Raw genomic sequence first — 12,896 nt, forward strand, 5'->3', positions numbered from 1 at the left:
AATAAAACAGTCTTGTTCTTTATCAATACCTGTAAATTCTCTTTTAAAGCAGCAGCAAAGGCGACTGTAGCAAGAGCTCAAGAGGCAAGGCAATATTGGAAAGTGGTTTTTTTTAACAGAAAGTTAAAAATATAAATGTAGAAGATCTGTTTATATATTTTTCTCTCAGAAATAAATTCCCTTTCCCTCCCTCCCACCAGGTAAAAGGAAATATTGCACTTTCTGCTCTCATGACTAAGGTGGCAGGGGTTCCAGAAGAACCTTTCAAGATTATCAGGAACATCAGCATGAGGGCCAGTTCACCTAACCCGGACCACATGGAGACGAGCAGGTCTCCAGCTTGAAAGACTGCTTCCAGGTGAGCACTGGGGAGCAGAACACTCGCCTGCTCAGCTGTCAAGTCCTGCCGAGTCCTCGTCTGAAGCCCAGCTCTCCCATCTGTGCTCCCAGCCCAGAAGCAAAGGCAGCTTTGTTCCACCTTGGACACACTTCCTGCTCACAGTGGCCATGGCCTCTCTGGGGGAAGGAGGGCTGGTCAGACCCAGAGCCCTGGAAGGATTGTTCCAGTACTACACCTAAGACCCCTACTCTCTGAGGAAGCTACAGGCACACTGAGGAATAGTATGGCCGCCCTCAGAGCTCACGTATCCATGAACAAATGAAGACTTGAGGAGATTTTTAAACCTAAAGTCTATGTGAGTGTGCACTTCAATTTGGGAATGCTGGGACTTGGTCATGTGTCCTTTCCCAAGGCCTTTCTTTGATTCCAAAAAATGGGTTCTCCCTTCCCATTTGGACTGTGGGGGGCTGGAGGCCATTCAGGAGTTGTCCACCACCTGGTGGGGCAGGGTGACCGAGGAGCCGTTAGGGAAGGCAGCTGGCTTCTCACGCCCCTTCAGGAAAAAGGTTAGCAGTTCCCCCTTCCCTTTCACAAAGATGGGCCCTCGCCTCACAAAGCGGAAGCCGTACTCTCGGAGGATGGCTTGTGTTTCTTCCACCACCTGTAGAGGGGGAGCATCGCGTGAGCTCCGAGCGGGGCAGCAGGTCCCAGAGAGCTGACCCCGTCTGCGCACCAGCGGGCACAGCCGGAGCGCTCGCCACAGTGCTTGCTGTCCCTGGAGGACGGCCTCAGGTTGCCTGCAGCAGCATCACTCCCTCTTCCTTTGTCCCCTCTCCCCGCTTTGCGGCGCTTTCCTGCCAGACCCAGCTGGCCCGGCTTGGGGAGACTCCAGGGGGGATTGTTGGAGGCACGAGATCAGAAAGTTCATACCAAAAGGCAGGATGGTCTTACCAAGAAGTTAAGCCTAAATTTCGGAAAGGGGAGTGAAGTATTTCCTCCCTTCCCCTGGGGCAGCTCTTGCCACCCTTGCCTGCAGTCTCCCAGAACCACCCCCTCGACACTCCGGGCTGACAGAAAGGCGGCAGAAGGGCACGGCAACACGCCCTCATCCGATTTTGTTCCCGGCCCCCGGGCCTGAGCTCACGCTCTGCTGCTGGACATACCTGAATGTTGCCCATGACCCCTGTGGACTCCATCCTGCTGGCCACATTGACCGTATTGCCCCAGATGTCATAGTGTGGTTTCCGGGCTCCAATGACCCCAGCCAGGACCCCTCCTTTGTTCATGCCTGGTGGAGGGACATAAAATTGAGCACAGCCACGAGCCATATTTTATCCCCTTCACTATCCCATCTCAGAAGCCACCAGCCCCTCTCCCAGAGAATTCACCACCTGACCCCAACCACAAAGCTCCTAAGTCCGCTAACATATTCCTCATGAAGCTTGTCTTGAAGCCACCAGAGGGCAGATGCGTCTCCTGTTTATCCTGTCCTGGCCAGTACGCTAACTAGTTCATGCAGTATGGAAGTTGCCAGCTTCAACACCTATCTGGTACTTCAGGTGAGCTCCTCCAGAAGTGAGAATCCCACCTCCACTCCCTCACAGTGGGAACAGCAGGGGACATTAACAGGCTGGACCGAGGCAGCAAAGCTCTCCGCAGGCGTGCAAGACTGCCTGGGGAGGTGGACAGCCTGCCTTCGTGGCCACACTCAAAAGTCAGGCTAATCGCGGTGAACGGTGTGGGACACACACAGCTGGCCCTCAATTCACCAGATGTGCCGTCCGATCACCGGGAAGAGATCCCTAAGGTCCCAGAGCCGTGCCTGTGTGACCCTCCCCACCCTAAATGCCTCCAGGGCTAAGTCTCGCCCTTCCTGCTGATGTGCTGGTGTGCCGAGTCCCTCGCATCAGGGAGCACGGCAAGGAGCACCCAGGCCCGAGAACTCTTACCAATGCGCAGCATGAAGTTGTTGAAGGACTGGTTGTTGATGTTTGTGAGCGTATCCTTCATGGCCAGGGCAAAGTCGGCCAGATCGGCCAGGTGCTGCCAGCGCTCCTTGTCTGACTTCTCCTCCTGGGCCGGGGAGCAGCGGCGAGGGCGTCAGGAGCCTGTACGGGCCCCTCGCTCCCCGTCACGGCGTTCTGCAGGTGAATTCCTGCACCGCGTCGTCCGAGGCCTTATTCTCCACTTCCCACAGACGAGTCCGTGACCTCGACCTCGGCTTGTCACTGACCGCTCCCCTGCACCCCTTAGGGCCCGCAGGTGGGGAAGAGCGGTCCCGGCCAGCTACATCGCTTCCTGTCTGCCATCATCCCCGCGCCTGAACCTGCGCTCTGAATTTGGGATAGTTCTCATTTGCATTCCTTAACTAGATTATAAGCCCTTGGAGGTCATGACCCATCTTAGACACATTTCTTTAGCCTCATCCATAAAATGGAGATGGTAGTAGTACTTATATAGGACAGTTGTAAGATAAAATAGGATGAGAACAGTCTAAGAACAGCTGTTAGGACCAGGGCGCCCACAGCTCATTTCCTCTCATAAACAGCTAGCTCCACAGGTCTGATATAACAAACAACAGGCTGATGCCAGCCAGTGAGCTCCGAAGACCCCTTTCCTATCAGAACTACTCCCAACCTGGATGTTTTCATTGTTACGTAATTGCTCGGATGGTCGCCACTTCCCAGTTCTTTCAAAAGTCTAGAGCATGAAGGGAGCATGGCCACGATTAGAGTAGTTATGTCTGGCCTAAGCTGTGCACCAGTGGGGGGGTTGTGTAGGCTATTCTTTCTCTGCTTGTTAAACTTGGCCAGTAAATACGATTTTAAATTTGCATCACATGGTGCCGGTGGTGTGTGTGTGACCCGCTGACCTAGCGGTGCTCACTAGCGTCAGCTACCCTTGTGACTCCTTGTCTTACACACTAGGTGTAGACGGCCGCGCTCTTGCCCCAGGAGGCAGGGCCCCATCTCCTCCAGCCATGGGGTGGGCAGCTACCTTGTTGGAGCTGGCAAAGCCGTTGGTGTTGACTTCTGGGGTGACTCCTGAAGCTGCCATATAGGTACTGCCAATGGTTTTGATCTTGGTGATGACCCGGAATTTGGGGTTGTCCAGGAGCTGAGGCCAGTATCAAAGGAGAGAGAAAGGTCAGCAGAGTCCAGGGAGAGAAATGAGCCAACTAGGTGACAGATGTGCCTGTTTACAACAACCCCACAAGACATCTAAGAGATGCTTTCCTAAAAACTATCAATTCTGCCACTTATCGGTCACATCATGTAGGCAGACTTGCTGATGGAGCCTCTGCTTCTATGACCTTAACATGGGACAAAACCGCCAGGCCCCTGGGGTGCTTGAGCGTATACGTAAAAGTATTTTCCTTGGTGATACAAGTTACCTAATAAATATTTACTGAATCTGAATTTGAGGGTAGGAGGAATCCAGTGCCTCAGGATCTTGTTTGGGCCAGTCCTTATGCTGTGATCTTGTAGGCAGCTTCCCGGGCTCCTGTCTTTCCCACTCAGAGCCCCCAGGCAGCAGAAGCCCCCATGTTACCGGGAGAAGCTCATACGGGAAAACAGAGCAGCAAGGGTAACTACCATTTCTCTGACCCCTGCAGCCCGTCCTGAGGTAGAATCTGGAAAGAGCTGGCTTTGGGGCAGGAGAGGGGCAGGATGGGCACTCACAGAATCAAAATCTGAGATGATCTCATTGAGGAAGCGCAGACACTCAATGCCACCATTATTGATGCTCTCCTCCGTGTAGAAGTCGGCAAAGTTGGGCAGGGAGGCAAACATGACTCCAATCTCATCGTAAGACTGGCTGTACAGCTCCTAAGAAGAGGCAGGGCCAGAGTGCTCAAAGAAACGCTGCTGGAATGGTGTGCCCCAGAAACGACTCTGTCTTCCACACCCATGATCGGTGTCCTCAGCTTTTTGGATGGACATCCCAACTTTGCATTATAAGGAAGTGGCTCATCGCAACTTCGAACAAGTAAAGTTTCTCTGGGCCCTGTAACAGCCCCGGCTTTGAGCAACGGTGGAAGTGAGGCTAAGAACCCTTCTGTGTGAGGAGATCACAGCTGACAGAGGTTGGGGACTTCCAGGGATGTGTGGCCCACAGAAAACATCTAAGCGGTGCCCTTTACCGGAAGCCTGTGACATGTTACAGTCGCCGCTTGCGTGCAGCCCTGCCCGGACCAGTGCCCGCTCCTGAGGAGGCCTTGGGCCCAGACGGGCTGGTGAAAGCAAGCCGGATGAAGACACACAGCCTCGTGGCTGCCGGCTACTGTGTGAGGCCACCCCTCACCTCATCTCTCTTCTTGGACCCCAGGAAATGGCGTGCCACGTGCTCAGGCAACATGTTGGTGACCAAGGCCTCATTCCAGCGCCGCATCTCGTAGACACGTTCCTTCTGGTCGTGGACCTCGATCTTCCACAAGAACAGTGTCCTTGCCAGTTTTTCCACCTGTGGACGGACACAGGCAAGGTGTGTGCTTTAGCCGGCCGGCCATGTGAAGGAAAGACAAAGAACAGAAGTTGGAGGGGTTCCACGGGGAAACACTGGCAGGAAGACCACTAAATAGCAAGGGAAAGACGACGCAGAGAGACCCACCGACTGAAAAAGGCCACCCTGCAGCTACAGTGGGGTTCCCGGCCTCGCCGTGGTTCTGCAGAGCGCCGAGAGCCTTCTGGGTACGTGGGAGGCTCCCCTAATTCTGGGACCTCATTCTAGCTACGGGTCTGTCTTGGAGGCGGATGGCAGCCATGGGGATCTCCCAGCCTAGGGTGAAGTCCCCACTTCCGGCAGGCTCCATCGGGCTAGGGAAGGCTGTATTTTCCCTGGCAAACCACTGGGGGGCACTTGGGCTCACGGGGAGCTAGTTCCCCGCCCTCTCTCTCTGCTTGCTCTTTTTTACCTCTTCCTTGGAACCAAACAAAACTTCATCAGCTTCTTTCCCTTTCTCTCCTGGCTCCATGGTGAGTGTGGGAGTAACTCCCAGAGCCAGGTGGGTGAAAATCCAGGGGCCCCTGGCCTAGGAAACGTTCTCCAAGCTTTTAGCCTGGTCTGTATGCTGCTGCAGCGTGCCAGAGGCGATCAGGAGAAGAGGGCAAGGACGGTCCTTGTACGGCGAGGGAGGGAACCAGAAAACGGAGGGACGGTGGCTCAGCCAGGGCCACGTGCTGGGCTGGGTAAGGGAAGCCAGCATTCCCGAGGAGCCTGCGTTCTTGGACCCTGAGACTGCTTTCTCAGGAGGCCCCACTGGCTTGTATGCAAGGGGGAGGGGAGGGTGTGCAGGCACTCACGTGGCGTGAGAAGTAGTAGAAGCTCAGCATCATGATGAAGATCATCATGGTCATGGAGTACTTAGAAGGCACCAGGGGCAGCCTGCGGGGCAAAGAGGAGTTTGATTCCCCCCAATGGGGCTGGGCCTTTCCTGTCACCCTGGGCCAGAAATTCCTCCCAGCTCGTTAAGCACTTTCACATCAAGTCCGGACTCCCACAGGTGAATCTTTCTTAAACCACTGGACTCCTAATAGGCAGCCCAGCCCTGGCCCCTCCTGGAATCCACCTGAGGGCGCCCCAGATGTTTCATAAACACTGTAGGTGTGACCACGGAAGCCTCTGGAGAGAGACTAGCGTTGCAGTGATGGGACGATGGCACCATTTATAATTCTTTTTTAATAACTTCACATTTTTGTATGGAGCTACAGTTTTCATTACTATACAGTAGTCTGTTGTATGAATAGATCACAACTTGTGTCCCCATTTGCTGTTGATGTGGTTTGGGTTGTTTTCATCTGCTTTGGATGTTTTGTGTGTATGTGTAGCTATGATGAACAACGTGACTATGGACAATCCTACACACACATCCTGGGATGCAGAGGTGTGCACGGATTTCTGTAAAGTGTAAGGGCGCAGTGGAATTGCTGGGTCCTAGGTCTATTTGCAACTTTACTAAATAACTCCAAATTGTTTTCTAAAATGGTTGTACCAATTTATACACCCATCAGGAGTGAGTTACCGTTGTACTTGATGTTACCAGACTTCTTCATTCTTGCCAAACTGGTAGGTGTGTAGTGGTCTTTTGTTGTGGTCCTGGTTTTCACATCCTTGATTACATGAATGCCTCTCATTTATTAGTGGCCATTTAGATTTCTTCTTTTGTGAAGGACCTATTCATTTCTTCTGCCCTCATTCTGTTAGGTAATCTATTTTTTGTTTCCTTTAACTTACTTGAAGGTCTGTTCAAGTCACTGAATCACAAAATTCTAAAACTTTAGAACTAGAAGGGACCTTGGAGAACTTCTAGTCCAATATCCTCTTCAAGACATGAAACAGACTCAAAAACTGGCCTGCCTGCAGCCCCAGAGACAGCCCAGCAGCACGGGGCAAAGCCTCATCTTCCAGATCCTCTGGGCCGGGTGCAGGGCTCTTCCCTCATTTCTCTGCGGTCTGTCCCGCCGGTTCCCGCTCTCCTCACCTCAACCCAGCCCCCGTCCCACCCCCTAAACCACACTGCCGCTGCTCCCCTGGCTCACTCTGAGCCCGGATGGGCCGCGACGGCCGGGTCCATACTGAGGTCATTCTACCTCTGCTCCAGCCCTCCTGTGGAAACACATACTAACTTCCCTAATGAATATCCCACATCGTGTGCCTCTGAAGGGGTGAGATCACGGCCTTCTCTTGTCTCCAGAAGAGAGAGTGTGGACCAGAAAGGGGAAAGGCGCTGCCCTCACCTGCCAGTGCCATTGAGCCCAGGGGTGGAAAATCCCTGCATCTTCTCTAAGGCGACCACGGGAAAGCTGCAGGACAGAGGTGCAGACTCAGGCCCCACCTGGGGACAAGCGGCTGACGCCCAGTGGCCAAACATGGATCATCCACTCATCAAGAATGGAAAGGATCTACCCCAGGATCACAGCCAACTAGTGGCATCTCTGTCAGAAGCCACGAACCCCGATTCCCATACCGTCCTTTGTTGAGCCCCAGGCCCGTGACCTTGAAGTGGGGACTTGGGGGTGGGAGGAAGGAGACAGTACAGATCCCCAAGTAGGCTTCATCTTACTCATGTTCCTGAAAACGTCTGTGGTCGTATTCATCAAAGATGGGGCGCCAGGCATAGATGTTGATGACGGCCACGGCCCCAGTGACAAGCAGCATGAGTGTGAGCTTCACCATGTGGCTGACCTGCACCAGCATGATGGTGGCAATGAGGGACAGCACGGCGACATAGTTGTAATACTTGGGGTTCTCTACGCAGCCATCCTCCGCCTCCAGCCCTGCGGTGCTGTTGTTCGGTCCTGTGTAGTACTGGAGACAGCTGAGCTGGAGGCCAGGACCGGGGCACAGGGAGGACATGGGGTGCAAGGGAACAACAGACACTGGTCAGAGGTGGCTGGGTCGTGGCCACCACGTCCCACAGCTCCCTCGGGAACACTGACAGACGGGACAACTGACCAAGGAACAGAATACAAACGTTAGTAACGCCCACTAAGAGCTGAACCGTATCTCATTTGATGTTTATGAAAATTCTCGAGCGTCTGTAGGATTGCCACCTTTACAGCAGAGCCAAAGGGGCTGGCCTGGCGCCGAGCAGCGCGCTCAGCAGGCGGTAGAGTCAGAGCGAGGAGTGCAGTTTTTAGGTTTCACATACAACATGCTCTTGCCCACGGCACAGTGTTGCTTAAGGAGGGGCCGTGGGGCCAGCCAGGGAGCCTCCGTCACGGCTTCGCAGCCTGGCAGCCAGTCTCGGCTCAGACGCTTCCGTTTCTGGGGCCTGCTCCCGCCGCCGGGCAGACGGAAGTCAATGGCAAGTGCCTCCATCAACTGAAGCAAACCTACTTCCTGTAACTTCCACCCACTCGTGGAAGGTGCTCGTCTGGCTCTGGGAAGTTCTCAGCATGTGAGAAGTTTTCATACCTCCCTGGTCTTTCACCCCTCCCCTGGCGACAGGCTCTCAAGATGTCCTGCATAGAGTCCGTGACCCTGGTAAACAGTGGTCCCCAGACCCGGCACCAGGCTCCAGGTGTGCTCAGCCAGGTTAGGGGCTCGGGCTTCTCTTCCCTGCGCTTGGGCACCATGCGACGAGGGGCACGTTAGGTTCTGCAGCTCCTGAGTTCTAGTTGGACTTCGGATCAACTGGCCCAAGGGATAAGTCTCCATGGTGAGTTTTTTTCCCTGTGCTTACATTGTTATTTGAAAAAAGTAGGACTTTTTAAGAGCACGTATACAGTACTGCCAAAATTGTTGGGAACTGTGAGGACTGACGAGAATGTCAATTGCAGCTCCAAGCTGCCAAGGCTCAGTAACTGACTGGTGGTTCTGAATCCACGGAGCTGGGTTTCTAACTGCTGTCTCCCCCCCCCCCCGGCCAAGAAAGCATCTGGCTGCTCCCTTGAGACCTGCCGCTTCTCCATGAATTGAGAGCAGAGAAGATGATTTGTCTGCCCCTAGCCATTTGGGCTCTAGGAAGGTCTGGCAACGTTCAAACGGATGAAGGCAAACAAGAGAGCTCCTTTAGCAGAACAGGTTTCCCTCCCTGGTCCTGGATACATGACACTAGCCACACTGTAGGGAATACTTAAGATGTGCATTGTGCCCCTTGATCAGTAAGATATGGAGTTTCTTCACAGGACTGGGATTTAGAACAGCTCGATCCCTGATTCTGTCACTTACTGACAGTGTGAGCTAAAACAAGTGAATTAACCTGAACCTCGCCGCTGTAGATAACGATACCAAACGTCTTGGGACTGTTAGATTAAATGAGGCAACATCCAGCACGGGGCCTGGGGCATGGTGTCAGGCTCTTGGACTCCGGGAGAGCAAGGAGCTGGGGCAAACAGGTCAGTCTCAGGTTTCTGGGGTAGAAGACTCTGTCCATTTGGCCAAGGTGATCTGTTTAGGAAACTAAGTGCCACTCTAAACCTGTGTCTAGGGGTGGAGGATTGGTTGACCAACTGCTCATACTGGCCAATACAGAAGCCTTTCTCCACTGAGAGCGAGGGGAGGGGCGTCCCTTGACCAGGCACAGCAGGAGCTCACCATGTCCACGACGTTTGCCATAACCAGAATGAAGATGGCTAACATGGCCCAGGTGTTCCTGGCCCAGCGGGTCCGGTCGATCCAAGTCGAGAAGGCAACGAGCTTCTTAGGAAAGGCCTAGAAGGAATGGAATTTCAGGGGCCGTGAACTTTTGACAGTCTTTTCTCCCATAAATAGGACTGCTAATGATTCTGGTTGCTCCCCTACCTCCCAGGAACCTAAACTGTAGTCCACCAAAAACTGGCAGAGCTGAGAAGGCAGCGCAGGAGGCTGGCGCTCTGTATCAGTCCCTCTGGAGGGGTCTGTGACACAGCAGGGCCCCCACTGGAGCCCTCTCTGGAGCAGACAGTGACCAGGCCAGGAGGCTGTGGGCAGTGCCAGCCAGCGGCAGCCCACCCCGTAAGTCCAGCAGCAAGGCCGTGTCAGGGAACGATTTTCAGGGCCAGCCACGTTTGCCTGGCTGCTCCCGTCTTCCCTGGGTCAGTATAGCCGAAATCCTCCAAGTCACCCGGCAAGCCACCTGCTGGTCTCATTACCCTGAAACACTGCTTTTCTCCTCTCAGTCTGATCAGAAACTCTGCAAAGCGCCCCAGTTCTTACGGGAGAAACCCTCAGTCTCTTTGTCTGGCTTTCACGGTCCTTCATGGTCAGGGCCAACCCCCTTCCAGCTGGGCCAACACTGCTTTTCTACAGTTTCCCAGGCGTTTGTCTGGGCTCTGGCATAGGACCGTGCTTGCTCAGCTGACGTGAGTGCGTGAGTGACGAGGAAGGAATGGATGGACAAACGCCTGAACCGTCCTAACACGACAGTCTGCTTATACCGAGTCCTTGGGACGCCTGACTCCGTCCATACCGCTCCCGCTTCCGGAGGGCTTCGCAGCCAAAAGGAAAAGCGGCTCTTACCCGGGGAAAGATGGCGGCCAGCGAGCAGATTGTCAGGATCAGAAGCAGAACCTCCCCGACCACAAAGGTCACGTAGTTCGTCGTCAGCCTGTAACGGGGAGACGACAGGGAGGGGGGCGGAGGGATCAGTGAGATCGGGGAAGGGGCTACGAGAGGCAAGAAGGAGGGAGAAGAGCAGGCCCTCTAGGCCTGCACCTGAAACATTCCCAGGACGCCACGGACTCATGCCTCCTGTTGCATAGACGAGCCAGAGGCCTAGTCGGGCGGCTGCCAGCTGAGTGCAGGGCCCGGGAACACGCGCCGCCCCCCGCCCCCAGCGGTAGCTGTTGCTGGGGCGCAGGGGGTTCTTGGGAGTGAGCACTGTGCCGTGAAGGGGGAGCGTGGGACAGGGCGGCTCGCCTGCTGCCGAGGGCTGGGAGGGCTGGGAGGGCTACCCCCCTGCCCCAACTGCACAGAGCTTCACAGTTGAACAGGGCCTCCCTCACCCACCTTCGCAACTCTGAGCAACTCGGGGTCTCCAAATCCTGCCCGTTCACACAACCCCCACCATTTGGTTCCGGAGCGACCTCTGTTGCTGAGCCGGTGCCTGATTCTCGGTCACCTCTCCTCTCCCTCGGGGTCTTTACTCAAATCCCACCCTGTGTCCTGTGGGTGAGGCCTGCTCCGCCCCGTGCTGGACACAAACACAGAGCAGACCAAATGCAGAGCATTCCCGGCTCCCTTCTTCCCTTCTATCCACCCACTTGCCGCTGTCTGCGGGCATGTTCTGATTATTCAGTTGTTGACCTCTGTCTTGCCCTGCTAGAATGTAAGCTCCACGGGAGCCGGGCTCTTTGTATGTTGTCTTCACTGATATCCGTAGGCCTCAGAGCCAGGCACCGAGCACCGGTGAGTATCTGCAGTGAATGAATGCATTCGATCCTTCCAACAATCCTGGGGTTAGCAGGGCAGACATTATCACCTTCAAGTTGTTGGTATCATCATCGTCTTTGGCTTCTGGAACCTTAGGGACATGGCCATACAACAAATCGGCCAAGAAGCGTGTCTAGAACTTGTAACTAAGTCCAGGGCTCTTTACAGTGCCCCTAACTATAGCTGGAACAGGCCCCCACCGCCTCCCATTTGACAGGGAACCCCTGCGCAGGACTGAGCGGCCGAGGGGCTGCGGGGAGGGAGGGGCGCGGCAGCTGTCCTTTGCTTGGGCCTCAACAGCTGGGGAAGGTCTCCAGAACATCCCTTGCCCCGGAGGACCTGCTGCTGTGTGACAGAGCTGTTTGTACCTAGAGCCTAAAACCCATCGGCTAAGATGAAGCAGGAAAGGGAAGCCAGATCAGCCTTGGTGACCGAGCTTGAGGAGTGTCCCCCATCTTCTGTCTCCTCGTCCCAGAACTGCTCAGGCCCACGCAGCCAGGGTCTCCATCCTCCTGGACCCCTCTCTGTCCTTCAGCTTTCTCAGTCCTGGTTTTGACGCTAGTGCTATTCTAGAATCCCAGGGTAGATAGGAAGGAGAGGGTCCAGGGCATGGTCCTAGCAACACGTGGGCCTGAATTCCGCTGGGCTGTTCCACCGGAGGCAAGGAAGAGACCAGGCTTTTGCCCCGATGTCATGCTCCAGCTGAGGCCACTACATCGCTCACGCCTCTGGCCTAGGAAGCTCATCACCTTTCACCCTCCCCTAGCCTAGCAGCTCCTGCCGTGCCCTCCCTCACCAGGGGTCGATGAGTATCTCGACCAGCGCCGTGCAGAGCAGGACAACGCAGGAGCAGCTGAAGGCAGCCCCGCTCTGCTTTTCCTTCTCCACTGAGTAGCGGGTTTCCATCTCGGGATCCATGAACCGCATGGAAAGGAGGAAGGTGTTTCTCTTCTTCACTCTGCAGTGGAAACAAGCCCCAGGGAACACAAATGTCACACCTGCCTTGGCCAATCAGGAAGGGGCTCCACTCAAGATGGCCAACTCCCCGAACCCCCAAGTCAGGGCCCACGAGTGTGTGCAGAGGAACCACTTACACCTGGGCGGACTCTCGCTCAAGCAGGGCCTCGTTGAGTAGCTGGTTGAGCTCATGCTCGTCCTCAGAGGCGTCCACCACTCGGTCAGCCAGGTCCTGAAGGCGCAGCCTCCGGCGTGGGTTGGGGAACGAGGGATTGTCAGCCTGCAAGCCAGCGCAGGAGGTGGGGGGTGGGGGGTGCAGGAGAATTTGGGGAAAGAGGGTGGTCAGGGGAGGGGAGCAAAAGGGATCACACTCAGGAGGACTAGGCCCTCGGGTCTAGAAGCCACTTCATGGGAAGTCTTCCCAATGCCCCCATGCAGCTCCTTCTGCTTGGGTCTGGACCCAAAGCCACAGTCCTTCCTGGTTTCCCGGGCCCTGTGGCCCCTGCTAGGAGGAGGGGGTGCCACCCAGCCATGCGCATCGGCATCCCCGCCGATGAGGTGAATGGCCCCAACTCTGGGGCTGAAGGGAGCTCTTAAAGGAACACACATCCAGTTCATTTGGGGGAGGAAGGTCTGAGGGGCGGGAAGTGCTGGGAGAGGAAGGGATACCCTCGTCACTAGTGGGGTGGTGGGGCTGAAGTACCCGCTACCATTTTTATTCCTACAGAGGAGAAGCATCGGCTCT

At 55.1% G+C, this 12,896-nt stretch overlaps 1 protein-coding gene across 4 annotated transcripts in view; it reads right to left on the minus strand.

Moving 5' to 3' along the window:
• Positions 1–202: 202 nt before the first annotated feature.
• ADCY3 (adenylate cyclase 3) overlaps positions 203–12,896 on the minus strand; it is a 76,754-nt gene continuing 64,060 nt past the window's right edge. For 2 of the 4 annotated variants that reach the window (XM_021697386.2, XM_044918547.1), the window contains exons 9-21: positions 12,289–12,431; positions 11,991–12,152; positions 10,283–10,370; positions 9,380–9,496; positions 7,404–7,663; positions 7,078–7,143; positions 5,644–5,725; positions 4,646–4,804; positions 4,024–4,170; positions 3,338–3,457; positions 2,290–2,413; positions 1,504–1,628; positions 203–1,001 (exon numbers count right to left, since the gene is read on the minus strand). In XM_021697386.2, coding sequence (XP_021553061.1) covers positions 819–1,001; positions 1,504–1,628; positions 2,290–2,413; positions 3,338–3,457; positions 4,024–4,170; positions 4,646–4,804; positions 5,644–5,725; positions 7,078–7,143; positions 7,404–7,663; positions 9,380–9,496; positions 10,283–10,370; positions 11,991–12,152; positions 12,289–12,431 — 1,776 coding nt within the window. In that variant the 3' untranslated portion in view covers positions 203–818. The remainder of the gene's footprint in view (positions 1,002–1,503; positions 1,629–2,289; positions 2,414–3,337; positions 3,458–4,023; positions 4,171–4,645; positions 4,805–5,643; positions 5,726–7,077; positions 7,144–7,403; positions 7,664–9,379; positions 9,497–10,282; positions 10,371–11,990; positions 12,153–12,288; positions 12,432–12,896) is intronic. The other 2 variants (XM_044918546.1, XM_021697387.2) reach the window with 2 other exon arrangements.

Source organism: Neomonachus schauinslandi, chromosome 10 (assembly GCF_002201575.2).
Source record: "Neomonachus schauinslandi chromosome 10, ASM220157v2, whole genome shotgun sequence".
In the NCBI taxonomy this organism is placed as follows: Eukaryota; Metazoa; Chordata; class Mammalia; order Carnivora; family Phocidae; genus Neomonachus; species Neomonachus schauinslandi.